Source organism: Tinamus guttatus, unplaced genomic scaffold (genome assembly GCF_059628265.1).
Source record: "Tinamus guttatus ecotype Peru unplaced genomic scaffold, ASM5962826v1 Tinamus_guttatus_pri_ptg000794l, whole genome shotgun sequence".
Taxonomy (NCBI): Eukaryota; Metazoa; Chordata; class Aves; order Tinamiformes; family Tinamidae; genus Tinamus; species Tinamus guttatus.
Genome location: NW_028289328.1, coordinates 508,231 through 530,709, shown reverse-complemented (window position 1 = coordinate 530,709; position 22,479 = coordinate 508,231). Strand labels below are relative to the sequence as shown.

The 22,479-nt window shown below is 36.7% G+C and overlaps 1 protein-coding gene across 1 annotated transcript in view; it reads right to left on the bottom strand.

The window, feature by feature from the left end:
• Positions 1 to 471: 471 nt before the first annotated feature.
• The window catches only part of BRD10 (bromodomain containing 10), a 51,238-nt gene continuing 29,230 nt past the window's right edge, over positions 472 to 22,479 (bottom strand). Inside the window, exons 5-8 of the mRNA XM_088537503.1 lie at positions 19,588 to 19,677; positions 7,122 to 7,237; positions 5,200 to 5,387; positions 472 to 4,720 (exon numbers count right to left, since the gene is read on the bottom strand). Of these exons, the coding sequence (XP_088393629.1) occupies positions 1,083 to 4,720; positions 5,200 to 5,387; positions 7,122 to 7,237; positions 19,588 to 19,677 (4,032 nt within the window). The 3' untranslated portion in view covers positions 472 to 1,082. The remainder of the gene's footprint in view (positions 4,721 to 5,199; positions 5,388 to 7,121; positions 7,238 to 19,587; positions 19,678 to 22,479) is intronic.

Here is a 22,479-nt window from a genome sequence, read left to right as displayed (position 1 = left end):
TCACAGAAGGCAGCTGGTTACAGTCTTCAAATATGTATAAATGCCCAAAAAAATAACCAAACAAAAAGGAGTATAATTAACTGTTCATCAGATTTATGAGGTATGTAACAAAACATGTTTGTCTTGAACAGCAATCAGGGTGATTTAGGCCAGTGGCTGGGAACCCACTCCCAGTATTTGGAGATTCTCTGACATTCTCTGTCACTGGAGATTTTTGGCAATATAACCAAACATCTATTAGGAATGCATGAGATATGAGTATCAGGAGGATCAAAAAACTTTCCTTCTGACACCTATTAAATCACACGAAACATAAATCACATGGATGCGCAGAAGAGATTAAGTAATTTCATTCCACAGAATTTCACAAACCGGAATACATCCGCATTAAGCAGAAGAACATGTGCGTATGTGTGTGGATTCTGCTGTGGTATGAGATGTACACATCTTTAACTATTGCCAACACAAAGCAGTGAAGCAACCTGATTTATTATATGCAGATTTTTCTGCATTGTTGCTAAACAGTACACTGGTCCAGAGTTACTAAAATACTTAAAAAACTATACATTATGTAAACAAAACATAAATAAGACAGCATAGTTCTTTGTACATATAGTTTAGTACAGATTGTTAGGAATTCGTGAATATGTACAATTTTATACCCCATAAATTGCATTTTTACAATGCATAAATATTTTTACAGAAAGAAATCAAACAAAAATAAGATTTGACAAATGTAAAGGAGACACATACTGTCATAAACACACTGCTAAACTGTCCATATTGTAAGGATGGAACATGTGCAAAAGCTAGATTTCTCTGAACTTACAATGTTTATGAACTCGTTGGTCATCTCTGACCATTTTATCAAACAACCCTCTGAAAGCATACCTCTTAAACTGAACAAACTTTTTCTCCTCACAATCCCCACAAGTAAACAAAAATGAACTATAACTTTAAGAAGTAATTTTAAGTAAATCGACCATTTCAAACAATGTAAGAAATGATTTAACGGTTACAACAACAACTTCTCAAGTCAAGAAAATGCCCCAAAATCTCCAAGTGGCTCATTTGCACTGAATTCAGGATGCAGCTTTATCAGGTTTATCAAGGCAAGACGACTGAAGATCAGGGAAGACAGCAGGGGGATCTCTGCTTGTGGACACTACAACAGAAGGCAGTGACGAAGAGAGGGAAGAAACTTTTGACGCTGGAGCATTTATAGCATTCAAAATGGCTCCCTCTGGACTGACCAACAATTTTTTTATAGATGTGTCCAAGTGAAACACTGAAGTGTTATTTAGTATCTGACTGTTCCCAGGCTGAATGGCAGAAACCACTGAAGATGCAGCTGAAACATTAGCAGGCGATTTTACCACTGAAGACACAGACACTGGTGCTGCAGACGGTGGAGTAGTTGAGCTAGCTGGCGTAGTCAGTACCTGGGGTGTCGCATGTACAATCGGTAAAGCATCTGCAGACCCAAAGGAGTTCACAATTTTTGTAGCGCTTTTCAAAGGATGCTTTGATGTCTGCCAACTTAATGAATTACTTGGTGCTAGGGTGGTCTTTGAGGGTACTGCAGTAACAACTGGGGCACCTTGAGCCTCTTGACCATGGCTAACAGTTAAAGAAGGAACCGGTTTTGTATTACAAGAGAGAAGAAGCACATGGCTGCCAGCTCCAAGGCCTTGTGGTGGAACAACAAAACACGTACCATTAATCATTATCTGAGTTCCAGGTGCCAAAGGCACACAAGTGTTAATGACTATTTTCTGTTGAATAGAAGGTTCATTCAGCTGACCTCCTGTCTTGCTTGTTACAGGTGATGACACTGCAGATGTCTGAGTGTTAGAAGCACAAGTGGGAGCAAGAGTTTGTTTCATTATATTAACAGGCATCTGCTGGCACTGTAGGGAAGAAAAATTGGGAAAACTAATGACTTTGCCTGCATTTGGTGATGCAGGAGGCAAAAGAGTTTGAGGTTTCTGAATATTTGCATTACTTGGCATAGCAGCTGAAATTCCTGATGATTGAAACTGAAGTAGTGTAGGTGGAGGAGGTACTGGAGGAGGAGCTGAAACTGCTGCCAACTGAGGAATTGTAGGTAACACTTTAGGGGAGGTGACCACAGATCCAGGTAGGTTGATGACTGGAAACTGTAAAGCAGATGGTAAATTTTGAGGAGATACTGTTGGTTGTGTAGTTGAAATTAGCACAGATGAAGCAAGATGACCAGTTTTCACAGTTGATAAACCCACAGCACTTCCCGTATTTGATGTACACAGTCGATTACCCAGAACTGGCCTTATTCTTGAGGTATCACTTCCACCAATCAAAACTGTAGGCCATGTCCCAGAAGTCCCACTTGGTGTTACTGAAACAGATTCTACATATGCATTTGCTGTTGTCACTGTAAAAGCAGTTGCAGCTTTGGTTGCAATGCATGCAGATTCACTAACGGATATGCCACTTTGATTTACAAAACTTGAACACGCAGGAACCAAACCACCACCGCTTGACAAAGTCGCATTCTTTTTATCTTCTCCCTTTGAAATGGCAGACTGCAATACATTAATTGGTGGAGCTTGATGGGCATTGCCTTTAGTATTTACAATAGTCTGACCTATATTTAGTCCAATTTTCACGTCTTTAACTTGAGCCACCGTAGGTGATGAGTTTATTCGTACTGGTGCACCTACTGTGGATGGGATCAGAACCAACTGAGGTTGCTCTGTGGCACCAACAAAGGTTTTGCTTAAGGACGAAGGAAGATTATGTTTCAATGACTCTGCAACTACATTAGTGTTTGACGGGCAACTGGCAATTTGTGTATTAATTAAAACTAATTTCTGAGCACTAACACCAGTGGATGCTGGAGAAGGTATAATATTGATTCCTGACACCCCACAAGGGGACAAAATAGGCGGATTTGTGACTAACATAAGTTTTTGTATGGCATTACCACTGATTACATCTCCATTTGTTGCTGAATTCAATTCAGATTGTATAACAGGCTGTTTTTTGGTTTTAATATCACCTTGTTGCTGCACTAAAGAATCTGGACTAATGACAGTGTTATTCTGTCCAATGCTAACTGTATTAACAGGACTGCTTGGTGCAGACAACCCAGGTGCTGACAAAGTACTAGCTGATGAAATGGAGGACAGAGAAGGAGAGGACACATGGCAGTTTTTCTCTACTGCTTGACCTAAAGTGCCCCCACAAGTAGGCTGTTCTAAAGTGAATTTGGGATTTTTCTCCAACATCTGGTTCAAATCAGCAGGGAAAGCTGGAATGCTGATGGTTGAAGCTGTGGAAGAGGCAAGCCCAGAAACACAAGATTGTCCAAAATTTGGGAGACTAGATGTGGCTGTTGCTATGGATGGAAGAGTAGAGGGTGATACTGTTGATTTTGGCACCAAAAATGCCTGAAGTTGAGGAGCATAAGTGAAAACTGAAGTAGGAGACAAACTATTAGGTGAAAACTGCTCTGGGTTTGTCTGCACTTTTACAATTCCTGTGTTACCACCTCGTGTTGTGACCAGAATAGATTGTGATTCTCTTATACACACGGTTTTCAGTTCTTGCCTAGTATCACGGGAGTCAGTTGCCTGCTGTGTTGTGAGACTATGAAAGACAGAAGCAGTGTTTGCAGATGCACTTAACGTTGCTGCTGATACCAAAGGCTCACTAGCTATGGAAATATCATGGGAACTCAAAGATACAGGCAATGTGGCAGCTGAAACTGTTGTCTTGGTTTTATCACTTTCTGTTTGGCTCACTGTAATTGCTGCTGATAATAAATTGCCTGCTGGAGTTACAGAGGGCAATGGTTGTGTTCTGTTGAGAGGATCAGCCACCTGTGACAACTGCGTGATGCTTTTGCTAAGAATTGCACTAGGTGGTTGAATGGTAGGATTGGTGGGTGCTGTTACCAGGACAGGCGTTAAAGAAACATTGATATTTGATACTTGTGAGAAACCTGTACAGTGCAGCTCAGGAAGCTTTTGTTGCAGTGATTGAATGTCTTTGGATACAGTTTTTCCATCTTTCTGCTGAATGAGGACATTCTTAGGTAAAATGAGAACTTGTTGCATGACTTTTTCTCCAGTTTTAGGGTCAATCACAGGTTGCATCTGAATTTTCACAGAGCTGTTATGAAGATCTATAGGTATACAATGGCCATTTGGCATTTTGTATATCATTTGTAAAGGATTCTTTGAAATGGTCTGGCAGGGCAGTGCTGGTTTTATTGATGATGATTCCAAAGGTGATACAATCGGCTTTTCAGAAGCAGATATACTAATGCTTGGGGAAGGTGACAGTTGACTTGTTAAGGTCACTTTGTTCCCAGTATTCTTGGCAAGCAAGGCCTGGACAGGTTTGGTCCCTTTCAGAATATTTGATATTGATGTTGCAGGATCTGCCGGGGAATTTGATTCTGGAGGTGATGATGCTTCAGAATATTTTGGCTCAGTCAAGCCACTGTCTGTATTTACATTATTTTCTGGACTGTGGATCACAGCCTCACTAGTGCTCAGCTTAGCTTTCTTCCTTGGTGAAAGCTCATTAGTGCTTTGATCCAGGCAACTGTTTTGCTTGGACTGTCGTTTAACAGATTTAGGCAGTGTCTTCTGTATTTCTTTAGCAGTTGAGTCCTTTTTCAGAAGTCTGCTTTTTCCTGCAGGTAAACTCATTTCTAAGAGTTTCACTTCTTCTGCAAGTATATTAAAACAGAAATTCTGTTTTAGAAGTCTGCAACTGATATATCTATATGACAGCATTACAGCATTTAGGTAAAGGTGAAATGCTAGTTTGTAGGCATTTGTTATGAAAACTATACGGATTAGTCTCTGAGGTGATGACAGTGTTAATCACCTTATTATGTCCTCCTACTTTCTTTTTTCAAACAAGATAAGTCACTGCCAATTTAAAGTACATTCTGAACAGGCCAATACTGTTAGCACAGAAATAGTTAACTACAAAAATGGCAAAAGCTTACTTTACATATATGAAAATTTTTCAATCAGTCATGTCTGCCAACTTTTACCTAATAGCTGCCACTATTGCAACAAAAAATCTACTCCAATGTTATCACAGTATTAGTTAAGGCAAAAAATAGGACACAGCCACATGTGGAAAAATTAGTAGATTCCTGAATCAGATTCAGGCTATCAAATTCCCATAAACACTTACCATTGTCTGAGTGATCTTTTTGGGGAATTTCCACATGTTCTGCAGACTCTGAACATTTACTGGTTACTATTGCAAAAGAATCTTTGCCAGAGTCAGCTTCGCTTTCATCATTACTCCATAACTCTCTGGTAAACTTATCAAGCTCTGGGTGTCTCTTAAAGTCATCATAGTCCTTCTTCAATCGAGACCTTGAAAATAACACAGCTAATTTTGTTGACCATCACAACTCAATTTTTCATGCTTTTGCTTGTATTTGCTGTCATATTAAAAAAGCTGGCACAGAATTGCCCTTCAAAAAGTTCGGGGTAGCTCTGCTAGTGTCTAAAACTCAGAAAACGTAAAGCGACATAACCTTCCTTATCTGAATACTCCTGGGCTACTACTTACTTCCTCCGTATCTTCTCCTATATCACTTTTTAGAAAAGACTTATGGATATTTTAGCATGTAAACACAGTGAACTGAAGAGGTCAGCCAAGAGTAACCAAAAACAAAATCTGGGAGGACGAATTATCAGAAGAAAGGATACTAGTAATTAGAACCTTGTCCAGAACAGACTCCCTTAAGAAGCCAAAAAAAGGTCTTCAGCTTACCCATGCTTATGGGTTAAAGTAACAGCTCTTTGTGGCAGGGTGCAGTGCATCTGCTCCCTACAGCACAGGGAGCTGGGTGTGACGACCAGGCCTGCAGGGACCTGCCAGGACCCTGTCTCGCCGTACCAGAGAAAAGCCAGCAGCACTAGGGGGTGGCATCAAGGTTCAGCCAATGGTCCAGGTCATCAGGCAGGCTTGTGGTGTTACAAACAGATCCACAGTCAAGCCAGGAAGTTAATCCAAAGGCCAAGACCAGGCCCCATAAGAATAACCAAAGTCAAATGCAGCCCAGTGTTGGCTGGGCAACAGGACAAACACCAGGCTGGGAAAGCCAGTCTGTAGGTCAGAGTGATAAGGCCCAGTGAGGTAATCTGGGTCAGACAGAGCACAAGTCTGAAGTGAGTGGACGGGTCTATTGCGAGGCTAAAGCATAGTGGTGCACTGATGGCCCCGAGCTGGCCTGAAATGCAGACCTGGGCCTGGGGTGCCTTGGTGGGAGGCCCAAGGAGGTGGCCAGGGCCATTTATTACACTCACAACCTTTCTATATGTGGTCTCCTACTGATTTGGATTACTGAAAAAAAACATTGTGTGAAAATGTCCTGTGCATGATAATTCCATTGCTGGTATTTTGAACTTTAAGCTCAGATATGCCCCATTACACTAGAGCTTCTGGATGGAAACATTTTTTATTTTGAGGTATTTGTTCTCAGGGCCAGTGGACATGTCTGATCAGTAGGTACAAGCCACTGTTCCTTTCAAACTTTGCTGCTATTTAAATATCATTCAATGCTATGCTGTTTAACAATTTTGAAAGGGCTAAAGGACCTCTCAGAAGTAATACATTTCTTACTATGTTTAAACCTGTCACTCGACAGCGTTGCTATACTCATGTTTCTCTGACATACCTCATTCCAAACACACACAAATTTATAAATCTAGAAAGACTCACAGTAGGCTGATTTAAAATGCCAGAAAAAGCCCTGGTGTAGCTTTTCAGTTTTTCATATTTTCTCAGTAAAATAGCAATAAAAACACTCAATATGCTGTGATGTAACTATTGAGACAAGGATACTCAAGGACTCTAAAGCATGTTAGCAAAAAACCCTTTGAAGTTAAACCCAAGCTTAAACCCATTAATGATTCACTAAAGCAACATCAAATAACTCCTTAAACTAAAGCACTGACAATACCGTATTATAATTTTTAGGAGTATCTTGATTCACCTTAGAAGACAACCATGACTGATTAGTTTTTAAAAATAAAATAAGTTCTATAATTTTGTTCTGTTTCCCATTTCATGAACTATTGATAAGAAAAGCAGCTAATTACCTGTTTCTTTGAAATGCTTTCAATAGCTTTGGTTCCCATGGTAACAGTTCATTAAGCAGTCGTATTAATGTACCATGCAGTTCTTTTACTGCTTGCTTCCTATGATACCATCTTCCCTGAAAACATAAATATAACTTATTTATCACTGCACTGTACTTGATTCTTGTTATACCGTCCTAGTCCTACATTAATCTTCACATATTTTAATACAACATAGAAAAATAATTACTAGACATGTTTCATAATTATGCCAACCACTAAGCTTGTAAACCGTGTAAGGCAAACCAATACTTATACAGCTTTTATACTGCAGAGGGACAATGACCTAATTTTAAAAAAAGCCATACTAAAAAGATCTAAACTTTTTACAGACTGCTGAAATTCAAAACTGAAGCACAATTCTTTGAACAAACAATGTGTTTAAAATTGCTTACAAGAGTACTTAATGTTTGAAGCAGTGATTTCAGGTCAAATAAACTGGTTGCATATACTAACTTTTAATAGGAAATACTAAAATTTCTATATAAAAATCTCACAATAATTTAATTTAAAATAATAGAAGCTATACCATAATTTTCAAAGTAAAAGGTAAATTGCTACAATTTCCAGGGAGGTAAACTACATTTCTGTTTGTATTTTATCCGAAGTTCTGCATAAAGTTCTCTTTTTTTAATACAGGAAACTTCTGTACATTGATCATTGATGAAGTAACAAACTATGGACCAGGAGCAGTAAGACAGTGTAAAAACTTCAACATTTTAATTCAATTACATAATTAAAGATTATTTTCTTTTCCAAACTAAAATATGTAATGTCAAGATTTCCCACGAAGAATTCACATTTTGTTAAGTTTGGAAAGCCTGTCTGAGGATAAAAGACATAGGGAAAAACAGAGTATATCCACACGGCACAGTTTTATCATTCGCTTACATAGGCAACATGCAATACTGAAAAAAAAAAAAACAACTTGAGGGACATAACTATGAAAAACATCTTTTAATGCACTGAGACACTTATGTCTTACATGTATTTGTTTCAAAAACTTTATTCTCAACTTATTTAGCACAGAACAACACATATGTATGAGCAACTATGAAAAGGGATGAGGTGCTTTTGCCCGTTTACTAAAAAGTATAGTTTTCTTACTATGAGATTTGGTCTCATCTCTCACAGAGCATGATAAGAGAGTAAAGACACTACCTGTCTACAGCAGAAAAAGAAGACCAAGAAACTTGTTTATTTGACAGACATCCTTAGCTTTGAGTATAGTTCATCTCCTTAAGAAACAGCTGCATTCCAACACACACACACACACACACACACACAAATTATGGCAGGAGAGGCTGGATCAAGCTACACAGAACAGCCTTTCAGGAGTCAGCAGTAATGATCCTTCTACAGATAGCGCAGTAATTCCTCTCTACTCATTCCAGTAGATCTTTCCACTGCACATCAACATCAGCTAGGCTGACTGAACACTTGCTTGAAGAGTAGACTTTTTTTATTTTTATGGTTTCTCAGTTACATGTTATACAACATGTAATTAATGGCTACTCCTTTATTCCTTAATTAATATTACAAACCCAAAGCTTTTAAGTAGGAACTATGCCATATTAGAAGGTCACGGAAATAGTGTTCTAAATTTCCTCTAACTGTGGCTATTCATACTGCACTTGTAATGTACTGTAGCAAACAGGCATACAGAAAACAGCTACACGTGTACTGCAGCCTAACAAAGCAGTTAGTATCACTTTTTAATGATAGCAGTAAACAGAATTAATTCTAAATATGTAAAAAGAACTGCATAGATTTAATTTTCTCTTAAAGTATATATAAAGTTTTTCTCTTTTAGAAGGATGAATTTATATAATGCATAAGCTTAGTGGAATGTACCAAAAAAAATCAGAACGAAAAAAAGAACAATGCCATTACTGTAAAAACACAGAAATGCTGCAGATGTATTGGGTTTAGGAAAGAATGGTATGTGTGTAAAAAAACATAAACCAGAAAGTCACTACAGAATAACAGAAAACCGCAAAAAAGCGAATTTGAGAGACTCATTTACCTCTAAATAAAGCTGAGATCTTGATTTAGGTAGAAAAAACAGAGTATTTATGAGCTAGATAAATATGAGCTGAACCACTGAGTAAACTTGGAGGTGACAACTGTGTCATGCGTTGAAGAGCCAGACAGAGGCAGAAGACTTAGTCAAGAACAGACTTCAGGACTTTATTGTATTCACTATCACTTCAAGAAAGAACAAAATGATTACAGGTCACTTTTCTCCTTCCTTATAAAAATGTCAAAACCAAAACCCCACAGAGTTCTAGAAACAGTTTTCAAACTGAATTAATGTCCCTTAGCTATAATCTATGGTAAATTCATATGTTGTTTGCTTCCCAATTACTTATACACAATTTATGAAAACAATATAGAAATATTAAATTTGAAAATGAATACTCTGTATCTAAACAACTCTTTTTTCTTAGCAGGGCTTAGTAGCTGGCAACTAATATCAGTGGCAACGCATGTGAAGAATTTTCCCTACTCAGAAATAGTCATGGCAGAGCGCAAAGATGTTGAAAAAACACATCTTTTCCTTTTTAATCATTCTGCTTCAGTTTGTTTCCTGTGTAAACAAAAGACTTTTTCAAAGCCCAGATATTACCCAAAATTTACCTTAAATGTTTAAATAGTGAAAGAAGAGAAATAATAAGGAATATTTATAACTTTGAGGTATCCCTACAAGTATAGCATTACCTTATGAGATTTGATTGTCTAATATAGTTCCCTGCACTCTTTTGGGATAAAAAACAGAACAATTATTGATAACCGAATAACTTAACTCTTTACTTCACTGTTGCATAGTGGCTGTGGCCAATTAATACCTCTAGAACATAAAATTCCCTTTACAAATGATTGTATTCCATACTCCTTAACACGGAATAGCAGCCACAAATTGAAGCTGAGGAGGCTCAGGTTGGGCACTGGGGCACAGATTTTTACTAGAAAGCTACAGCATTAGAGCAGGTTGCCCAAAGAAGCTGTGGAATCTCCATTCTGCCCAGTTTTCAAGACTCGGCTAGTCAGGCCACAGATGACCTGATAAAGCACTGGCAATAGTCCTGCTTCAAGACAGGGAGACCTTCAAATGTTCTTTCGAACCAACTGTTGTAGGATTCCGTGATACTCCATTAGAGCTGAAAAGATAAAATCTTGGCACATAACCTCAAGTGATACAGGCTTTACGAATAAATGGAATACAATGTACCGACATTGTACACAGAACGTGTTGATCACAACAGAACAGTCAAAACTCTTCTATTTAAAGTAACCAAAGCATAGCTGTCCAGGAAGCTCCAGAAGGAGTGGTTTGGAGGAACACTGGGTTTAGTACAAAGGAATAGATATTACAGCTCCATACTTAGCTCATTCATCAATAAGAAAGATGCAGAGAAGGGGATCAGATGCATTGACTTCTTTTGTTGTCAGTTTAAATCCAATTGGGCATTATCAGTAGACATGAAATTATACAACTATGTCAAACTAAGGCGGTACCTCAGAAGTAAACGCACTCTTCATATCACTGAATGAAAGGTTCAACCTGTGCTCTTAGAACATATGTGAATAAAATGTCATTATATTTATTTGAGCTAATTCTAACTCTCTGGTAACTTTTTATAGACTGCAGTCCTAACAACTAATTATTCTATCTGTGAATTAAAAATATCCATTACCCAAGATGGCTGTGTGTAGAATTACATTCCTACATGGCCTGTAACTCACAATTCCAGCTCCACTGTTTTTATACCTTGATTTGACTTCTAGTTACCATCTCGTTTCAGGCTGTGACAAGCAAAATGTTATTTTCTTCTGGAAATACAACATATGCTATTAACAACAAAACAGACCTAGATACAAAACAGTATAAAATGTGACTTAGAGCTATGATGATTAGTTACAACTATACTTTAAAAATGCAAATAAATTTTAGAAATGTGCTGAATGTTTCTACAAAACTAGAGAGAGACATTCAACACATTCTGAACAGAAAACTTACCTTTTAAAATAAGGTTTCTGACATCCAGAGCAGCCAGGGAATGCTGACTCCACTCTCCGTGATGCCCCAGCATACTTTATTCTGGCATACTCATCATGGAACCCCAAAGCAGACTGGAGCCAGGGTATGGATATATGGGGTAAGGACTAAACTTGATAGGGGAGTTTTTGGTTTGTATTTAAATAAAAACACACACACACAACCACAATATTATGCAGTTTTATAAGACTTTCTGAAATCTTTACTTTATATCCTGAGGACATAAAATAAAGAAAATTAGAAATCTTATAAAACCATGCAATATTGTTCAAAAGGGGTGGTGGTGGAGGGAGAAAACTTACCTTACCCTTAATAGGCCTGCTCCATTCTGCAGCGGGGTTCTGTGGTATGTGTGACATCACCAGCCTAGCGTTTTCTAGTGATGTCACACGGAGAGGGAGCTGGTGATCTGCAGCTGCTTTGGACATCAGATACCTAAAGAAAAGAGACCGATAACTTTTCAATTCAGATACGAATTGGGATTGAATGTCCCTCTGAACCAATTTACAGGCCAAAATTAAAACTTCAGACACTTCAAAGGCAGCTTTGACTGAATAAGAATGTATGGTCAGACTACATAAGTGTATCTGTCCACATATATGATTTGGTGTGTTTTCATTTTGATAAAGCTTAGTTACCTTTTACAGAAAAAAAATCCTGCAAGTCACTGTATTTTGCTGTCAGCAACATCACCTTGAACATTGGAACTGGCCTATGAATAGCTAGCCCCTGACATTATTTGAAGAGTGGGACAAAACACAGTCAAGAGAAATCTGTAGTAAATTATAAAACAAATTCACCATGACCTCCCTTTCTCAATTACATCACTCAGAATTTACCTGTAACTAGTGAAAAGACTGGTAAATCACCTTATTTCTGCTACAAAACTTTTGGGTTTTTTGAAAACCTTCAAGCTGCATGTCATGACATATAAGGATCTACTGAAACCAAACTGTTTCCAGAAATGATACATCAGACTCTTAACTATTGCAAAAGAAAAATAAAGTTTTAAAAAAGGGATACATTTCTTGCCACTAAGAATGTCTATCTCATGATTTAGTTTATTACTGATAGAAATAAGGTGCTCTGTGTGCTCATTTTCTTTTGGGAAAACTACTGCATAATTGTCACTGTACTGATTAATCTCCCATATTTATTTTAAACTTATAAAACACAAACATGGAAGGAAATGTATTATCAGCTTGACCTCATTACCTTTTCTAAATTAACTCAGAACAGTGAAAGTGTGACAGCACTCAACTGTCACATTTCACTACCATCAGATGAACTTTAAGGTATAAAATTACTTATACCACTAGAACTCATGAAGAAACAGGCTGCATGTGTTATGTTAAATTGTTACAAACAGTTTATTTTTCTTTAGAACTGATAAGAACATCACTTAAGTCCCTTCCATATAGCTGATTTTTTCATCTTCTTAACCCTGGATATAAAACTATTTACCTATTCTTCTTCTGAACATCCTAAAGTTGGCTGTTTTATTATAATTGAGTGTGCTGTCTTGCATACACAATTCCAAATAACATATACGTTGACCAGAATCCAAGGTTCCGTGAAACCTTCTGAACACACTGCAATACCTATATGATGAAAACTCACAGATTAAATGACATATTCACGCCTTTCATGCAAACCTGCACTTTCCTATTTGTAACTGTTAAAAGGTAAAAGATGGGAAAGGATTGAAGGAAGTCTCTTAAACATTTATTGTAGGTTTAGACTAAACATAAGGAGAGTCATAAAACACAATGCAAAGCTTAGAGAGAAGAAAAGGTTGACAAAACTGGTTGGGCTAAGTACATGCTGTAAAAGAGGAGTGAGAGGAGCAAGGAAGGAGCAAAAACCGGGACAAAAATATTTAAACATAGCAAGAGGAACAGAAGACAGCAATAGCAGAAGCAAAATCATTGTGGAGAATATTTCAAATTTTGAAGCCTAAAGTTGATTTTATTCACTCTACTAAACACTTAATTAAGTGTTGAATTGTTTGTATTTCCACATGCTCAAATCTTCTTCAGAACTACCAGAAAGTAGTGGTTATGGACTACACAGTAGTTACAGATGAAAGTGTAAACTTACAAGCCTTATCTCAGACTCCAAATTCAAAATGTTGTGGTCATATCAGGATTTTCAAAATGTAGGGTAAAATAAAAGAAAACCAAAAAAATAGTTATAACAGACTACTTGCTAATGATCAAAGCACAAGCTAAGTTTTAGGATAAAGAATAGAAAAGAATGTGCATACAAATGACATACAACCAAAACCACAAATGAAAATGAGCATTATAGCTTTGTGACTTTAAACAGCTAATAAAAACTCTGTCATTCCAATACGTATTTAGGACAAGGATCCTTCACTACATCTAAACCAAAAGAAGACTAGATTTTTCAGACTGTAATACCATCTGTTGGCATGTAAGTGCAGTAGTATAGATAAAAAGAAATGTAACAGACAGTTCTTTGCATCCAAAAGTCTCAAGCATGATATCTATTTAACTAGTGAGGAAGGAGAGTGACAGGAAGAGAGCAGTCATCAAAAGCTTCAACGGGGCCCAAACGAGAAGGACTCAGTAAGTTTTTCTATGCTATCAGTTGTAAAGCTGGTGTCTTATTCACAAAAATAGTAACGGTTCTTATCTGTTTTTGAGGGTTGCACAAATTTCTGCTGAACATTCTTGGGAAGTCCCTGCAGGCCTTGCTCAATAACAGTTCCCCTGTGAAAAAAAATCCCATTTCTTTGTCATATACATAGGAAGTATTTTAGAAACACACGATCAGCAAATGAGCATTTTGCTTGTTTTTTTGCCATGTTACTACTATATTTTTAAAGTAACATGCAGCAAAACATTAAAAAAGAAAACAGTCCATTCACTTAATTTGGACACTTCAATTTCCTATGAACAAATTTAACAACAGCCTGTCTATTGTTACAACCCACCCTCCTCCTTTCCCACAAACTTCCACGTCCAAAAAAAACAAACAAGCAGAGGAAAACTTATTATATTCCATCTTGGCCCAATGTATTCTTTTGGACCGCCTTTTGGACAAATTAGTAAGTCTGCAGTCCTAAATATTTCTGACTTCATCCTGTTGTTTTTTCATTCTGTTTTCAGGGGGATTTCCAAGTATTGATGTGTCCACTCAACGCGGGTTCAGAGCTGTAGCAACACTGAGTTTGCCTTCAGCCCTCCTGAGATCGACCTGCTTACAGACAACCTATGGACAAGACAAAAATATTTACCTGGCTCATGATGTATAAACTGTTCAGAACATTATAAAAGTAAAGCCCTAAACCTTCATAAATTAATTTCTTAGCTATTTTTTACCACTAAGCCAAGAAAATTAAGAGTGTGGCAGACTTCTGCAAAACAACAAAATCCTGAGCATATTTCTTCCAGAAGCTAGTTAGCTGTGAACTTCGTTGGCATCCTTTGACTAAGCAACCTTCCTTCCTTGTGTCTTTGTTTTTACCTTTCCCTGCCTGTAAGGAGAGTTTGTTTGCTATTCAAAATAACATCCTTTATCCATTTTGAACTCATCTGCTTAACTTGGGGAATCCTAGGCTCCAGCCATTCCTCTCCTTCCCCAGACATCTAAGCACTTACCAGTTAGACTTGCAGGGAACGATTCAAATCCAACGATGATATCAAAATAAAGCCTTGCACATCAGTAAACAAGGAATCTTTCAATATTTACACTGTTTCCAAGACAATAAATACTCTAATATGATTGAAATGGTATCTAGAATTAACCATCCTTGTCACAACCCAGTTGACTTTACAATAAGCATGCTCACCACAAAGTCAGCTTGAAAAGTGACATTTGCAAAAAAGCCCAGAGTACAAGCATATCATATTTTCCTGCAACACAGTGGCAAGAAGAGATCAAAGGAAAATTAAAGTTCTGCCATGATATGGAACAGTTAAATACATACCACTGATCTACGGAACAAATTAATTCAGAGAGTGATTTGCTGCAGCGCATTTCTGTGGCGGGGCAGGAGGAAGAAAACATTAAAATAACACAGAAGAGTTACATTTACCTTTAAATACATGAAAGTCTTTTGCACAGCAAAATAAAAATGTAGAAGGCTTCATCCTTCAGCCTAGATTGCCAATATTAAGTCAATCTCCCAGGGTTTGGCCTGGGGACACCACTGCATTCCACGTGTCCAACACAGCAGCACTGCAGAACGGGTGACCAGCCACCAATGTGAACTGCTATTCTGACAACGCCGAGCCTCAACAACCAGCCAGTGCAACAGATGTAGATGTACGGTGCCAAATACATCTGCATTCCCCCAACAGACAAGACTGCTTGACAGAAACAGAGATAAAATGGTTTGCTATTTGAGTCCTGGAACACTTTTGGCTCACCTCTATATGGTGTTTCATTTCACTTTGAGGTAAGATTTAAGATGAGATATGTACAATCTCAGACTCTTTAAGAAACACGTGCAGAATGAAGATTAAAAAAAAGGCTATTTAGGCTATTTAGCAATATTCTCTACTACATTCCTGTAGAGGGAGATGAAAATAAAGACTAAAGTCTTCACTATTAATAGCAAATCCTTTACAACCTCGGTAACATATATAATTTCAGAAAGAAGATTCTTTGCCCTTTCTCAATTATTTTTTAAACAAAATGGGACCTTCCAAAAGGCTTCTCCTGAGTTACAGCGCATTGCCTTTCTTTGCCTCCCTTGCTACAGCTCCCGGCACAGAGTGAATGGCACAAGAGGAGTTGGGGATAAAACTGGGGGCTATCCTCAGCTTTGAGTGGCCCCAGCAGTGAGCACTGGCAGCTGAAATATGTCAGAGCTGCTCAGTTCCTTCTTTTTTTTTTTTTTAAGAAAAAAAAGACTAGGACAGAGAACGAGGAAGCTACAATTTCAAGCTTCTCCTCTAACCTCAGCACATTCCTTCGGACACGGAGGCTTCTCTCCCTCCTTTTAGTAGACAGTTCACAGAGCTCAGACTTCCCCAAGTTCCCTTTCTGCATCTCTAGCTTTCTCATCTCCACAAAATAAAAAAATATACATCTGATTCTCTCCCTCTTGAAATGTAGTAGGAGGTTAGGAGAGGCACTACTTAGAAGACAAAGCAAGAAATAGAAAATTTCTTTCCAGGCTAAGATTATAATGTGATATACAATTTCAACTGCCACAAAACAGCACTTTTCCTGACAAAAGCAGTTCTATTTTCATCTATTTTCCTCCACCCCTCCACCCCTCCTGCCCTTATAATAACGCAAACTCAAAACTGCAGCAGCAAAAGTTTATTTGTGCCACTGCATCATCTACTATAGTAGGAAACTATCTGGGTTGAAACTGCCTCAATAGTGCAGGGCAAAAAAAAACAAAACAAAAAAAGAGTTAGGTTTATCCCCGACCCTCTTCCTCATTCAGTTCACCATGTCACAAAAAAAAAAGAAAAAACCTTTCTCATGGAGTTGCACAGAAAATGCTGAACAAGCTACCAGTAACAAAGAAAGTGGGAATTATTTTTTTTGGCCACAGCTTTGTCTTATGTCAGTTGAAAGCATATGTGAAATTGCAACCTTGCATGAGAACTGTGGCCAGGAATCAAAAGGGAAGCAGTCTGGGAAGAGAGAATAGTAAGACTGCTTTGAACCTTAGTTTAAAATTAAAGGATTGAGGTCAAATTACACATTCTTCTCTAAACATTTTCTTTCAACGGCGCTAAGGCAAACCTTTTTGTTTTTTTTACAAAAAAAACCTCACCAATAAGTAAGTGCAAACTTTTTTTTAGATGAATATTTTTGATACATAATTTAAAAGGCATTACTGTTACCCAAAAGAATGTATTTTATTCAGGCAATGAAAATCCCGTCTAATAAGTTTATTACATCACTGTTATAAGAGGAATTGATATAGTTAAAACTACCAAAGGCTTTCCCTTTCCTAATTTGTTGCAACTTGCCAAACAAAGCTTAGTTCAGCAAAAAAAATCTCTCAAGCAATTTCCTGACTCAAGTTGATATTCTGAAAAGTGTCAGTTAGAACCAGTCTGACTATGAACAAAAAAACCATGCTATCAGAAGAAAAAAAAAAAGATAAGGTTGCTCATGTTGAAGACATCTCACAGCTAAGCTCTTTCATTACAGCCTCTGGCACTACCCAGCTCTGGGAAAGGAGTTCTCTTTATGTGCTCATCTCAGGATGGCTTCCTGAGAAACAAATGGCAGTTAGGAATGAGGAAAAGGGTACATTTTTAAGTCTTAACATGAATGCAACAAGTTGTAGTTCTAAAGTTCTGATATGGGCTAGTATTTAACGTAAGTTTTTAAACCTGCCTTGAGAGAATACAACAGTAACATCAACAAAACCTGCTGAATTTGGAATTATTAATCATGAAAAAGATAAATGCCTTTGGCTTCTCCTGGATCACTGTTACTAAGAAAACCAGGAACAATTCCACAAAGCAGTTAAGAAAAACACCACCTTCAGGTTAAAACAAGATATAAGGTCATTAACAGTCTAAAAATGAGCATGAATTATCATATAAAAATGAACTTCCACACTAGGTCAGTTTCCATGACTGGATTAAAACAGAACCTAAAAGGCTAAATACATCAGAGAAAACTAGAAACAAACAAACAAACAAAAACCCCAAAAAACCCCCAAAAACACTATTCTGGATGCTTCCAGAACTTCCACTGTCATTCTGTTAGAGTCTATATAATAAAGAATGAAAAGCTGCATCTCTTTTACCTTAAAAAGTTATCTAGTCTAATTAAAGACACTATCACCAATATCAAAATACAACTCTAATGACACCTCTTGCAGAGGAAACCTCATTTTATTGAGCCAAGCTTGTTGACTATCTAGTTTACCATTTATCTGGTTTAACATCTTTTTGCTTACTTTTTTAAAGGGATTATGAGGTTTGTCTTCATAACAATTTTTTTTAAATCGGTATTTCACTTTATCTTCTTACATTGATTTCTAAAGCAAATAGCACTAATCTCTTTTCTTTACATAACATTATCATACCATAAGTGTTTAGAAACCAAAAATCAGGATCTATTTATACAAGTCCTTACCTCAGAAAACTCCTAAATGTTGAATGAGTTGCATCTCAAATCCCCTGCACTTAAGCTTTTTTTTTTTTTTTTTTAAAGATAGTATGGTTAGGATTAAACATAGCATTCCTGGTGAAATTATACAACTTATTTACATAATGACATTATCGTATTTCAGTCCAAAGAGCAATTATGACTTATTTAGCATTTGTCTACCCTTCAAGAAGTCTTGTTGGTATGGTTTTACGAGCACTAAAAGTCTCATCTACACTAAGGTTATTGATATGCTGATGTATATGCTTTATTTTTTACTATTTTTTTCTCTATTGCTGACATAGACTTTCCAATAACCTCTGTACAATCTTGTCATAAAACCAACCTGCATTTTAGTAACTGCAAAATAATTTCAAGTGAGGTCCCTTGTTACAATATATAAAGTAGTAGTAAGTCTGAGGTTAAGTGCTTGAATATTGAAATTGGCCTTCCCGAGTCGCGATTTAAATTTCCTTTCACCCTCCAAATATTCCACTCATAAAAAAAGAAAAAAAAAAACTGTTTTTGCATGAAACAAAAGACATTCACAGGAACTAGATGCTTTATTTCTGAAGTATGGAAAAATGCATATTATAAATGACTACTTTGTAGTTTGTAGAAATGCCACAGAAGTGCTAATTAAGGTTTAATAAAGAGAACTGGTACGAGTAATAATCACGAAAGGAGTTGGCTGCAGATGACCATACAAGTACTACTTTTTGTGCATTTAAATCAGCCATCTCCTTGATGAGGATGACTCCTTCCTACAAAATCAAAAAACATTGGACTCTCCTGTCTATTAGGCAAACCTTGGAAGTAGCACCACTCTCTAGCATGCCTTCCTGCAGGCAATATTAATTACTTGCAAAGGGGAAGGGGCTAGAAATCATAACAAACAAAACAATCTGCTCATGAGATCTGATCAGGACTGCATGCACAAATATGAGGTCTTTTTTCCATAACTGTTTGCTGGATGAAAGGTTGGCCTCAGGGAAGAATGCTCACATAATTAATAAAAATGCACTAAGTCTACTACAGTATTACCACTACCCATGATTTACTTCAAAAGTAAAAAGTTAATACAGAGCTATTGATTTTATTCACTGTAATAATATCGTGATCTGAGCAGTACATACCAAAAAAAGAAAAAAACCTGAAAAACGTTATACAATTACTGAAAAAACACAAACCTTCAGGCCTAAAGAAGTCTCAGCAAATGACTGAGATAGCTTTATACCCACACAAGAGAAAGCTTTTAATGTCACATACCGATTTCTTTTTAATGTCCTCCAGATCTTTGAGTTCATTCTCAATCTTTGTGATTAAATCCCTGAGTTCATCAAGATTAGTGCAAATAAGCTAAAAAACAAAGGAACACAAACATTTGGTAATATGTCTTGGAAAACAAGCAAGAAAGTTAAATGAAACCTAGAGATACATGCTATTACTTAAGGAGACAACTTGATCTTTATTTTCTTAAAAAAAATGTTGATGTAAACACAAAAATAAGAGGACCATTTGAAAGGAAATCTAGTAAGAAAATACTTCTTCAGATATAATGCATCTGCTTGGCAGCTTCCATTTTGAAATGCAGACATTTTCTTAAGACTGCAGTGAGCAACACAAACTGTCAAATTTGTCTTACCCGTAGCAATGATTCTGAACAAATCTGAGTACCAAACAATTCCATGGTGAATCAAGGCATGGTAGCTTTGCGCTACACAATGTCTGGAAAAATTACAATCGCTAAAATTTCTACGTCAGTGAAGTTTCATTTGGTTACAATTACAATCCCAGAAACATAACCTAATAAATCCAGCCATTTTTATAAAAGAATAGAGTTTAACAAGAATACTATATTCTTGCAGTGCATTGTAACTTCTTCCCATTAATGTCTCTGGAGAATAGCTTTTTCCATATTTCCTTTGAGAAATGGAAATTATTTTCTTGAACAAATTATCAATAAGCAAAAATAAGCTGTACATTCTGATTTAAAATAACTTAGGGCAATCAAAGACTAGGAATTATTAAACTACTAACTTTTATTCAAATTGTTGCACACTAGGACTTGGTCCTTTCTGAATATCCTTAAGTGGAACAATTATTTTATTACTACTGAAAACAATGTTGAAATTGCTTTAGAAAAATCACACAGAACAAAACCAGAAATGCCATTAAAGTTTTTCTGTTAAATTGCTAATTTGTAACAACACATTTTTACTTCGACTGCACAGTTTTAGATTTGTAAAAAAATTAAATATAAATAAAAAAGATCAACCATATTGTTTCATTATTAATAGACAGAACTGACACCTTCAGCAAATTGCATGTATTTCGGAAGCTTGTAATACACATACACAATTATTGTTTTTCATAATGCTTGTGTACGTAAGACAGGATTGGGAAAGTAAAGTACACATAAAGTAAATATTTACCCAAATCAAGTTTACGGTGTTTACATTAAAATTAAAATAGAGAACAAATGAGGAAATTACCACTGTTTTGCTGTAGGAAATACAGTAAAATTCAACTAGTAAAAGGGTTCTCTACTGGACCTCTGCCCTGTACACATTCCAAATGTACACATTGCCCTGTACACATTCCACATGCCGTATAACAGATTTTTTTTTCCCATCTAACCTGAAGAAATATCTGTGGTAATGTATTATTAAACACAATATGAAACTTTTCACACACTTGATAAAAAACAAGAAGGCCTGGATTAAGTTTTCCCCTCTGTATCTATAATCCATCCTGTTGGCTCTATACCTAATAATTCATTTTAATTTAATCGTTTTTTATTTTCTTCTAAGGATCTGATTAATCCAGTGTGTCATAGATCTGAGAAAAAGGACAATTATGTTGCTAGGTAGGATACGGACCAAAAAACTCTGCTACACGTACTGCATAGCTAGTGCTGCAAGTAGTGCAATAGATTGCAAGAGGGATCATCTCAGTTACTTAAATGTTGCCCTTGAAACAGCAGCTCTACCACAGAGCTCCTATGTAACATCAGACAACTCATGTGGCCAAACTTTTCAAAGGTCCCAGTCCTGTTTCATTTTCAAGAAGGGTCATTTGAGACATGAGGATTCGATCTGCAAAACTGTTCACTGTGTGTCAATCCAAACTACACCAATGGAAAGACAACTTTAATACAAAAGGCTGCATTGTTTTGGGGATAGGGGACCGAGAAGGGGACTAAACCTCCAAGTCCAAACCTGGCATGAAAAGAGGTGGTATATGTGAGCCTATGTGTTACTTTCTCATGGTAAAAGAGGAAAATAGCAGTAGCTCATCTAACACAATTTGTTAACGAAACAAACTTAGTATCTGAAGCACATATTGTATTGAGAACAGACATAAAAAGAGGTCCATGAAAAAAATCTGTATTTCTTCATTCACATTAGTACTTGAGATGAGGTACCAGAGACTCACACTAATTAGGAAGATGTTATCTCTGAAACTCCTCTCACTTTCCAAATATTTCCCAAGCTACTTAGAGAAAAAAAAAACAAACGAACAAAAAAAGAACTGTAAGAAAGGGATGAAAAGCATAGTTATTTTAAAAGTGTATTGTATTCTATTTGAAAAAGAGGAATGAACAAACACAAGGATAAACAGTCTAGGGATTTTCCAAATTTTGGAATTTTGAGCTCAAAATTTAAATATTTTCATGGCCAAGACTTTAGATATAATTAAGACCTAAAAATAGCAATGAAGTTATTATCCATTTTTAAGTCACTTTGGCTGAAGAACAAAACTCACATAAATTGTTATTTTCTTATTTTGAGGGGCTTTACCTACAGCTTTATTTGATTTTCAACACACGTCAAAAAAGATCCCTTTTTTACTTTAGGTAGATTTCAGAGAACTGTTTCCCCCTCTTTTCCTTAAGTCTACTGATTTACAGTCAGTAACCATAGAAAAGGAAATAAATTTTCCTCAGATCAATCTGATAGGAAGCTATTTTACCTAATGGGACTCCAGTGTACACTGATTACTCTTTGTTGCTTGTGGTTGTTAACTGGCTGAACTTAGCTACTAAGTTTTCAGCAAGTCATGTTGCCTAGACTTGTTAATTTGTTCTACCAGATAGGCTAACATGATGTTAAAAGGAAGATAAAAATGTCATTTTAGTAATTCAATTACATTCTGATA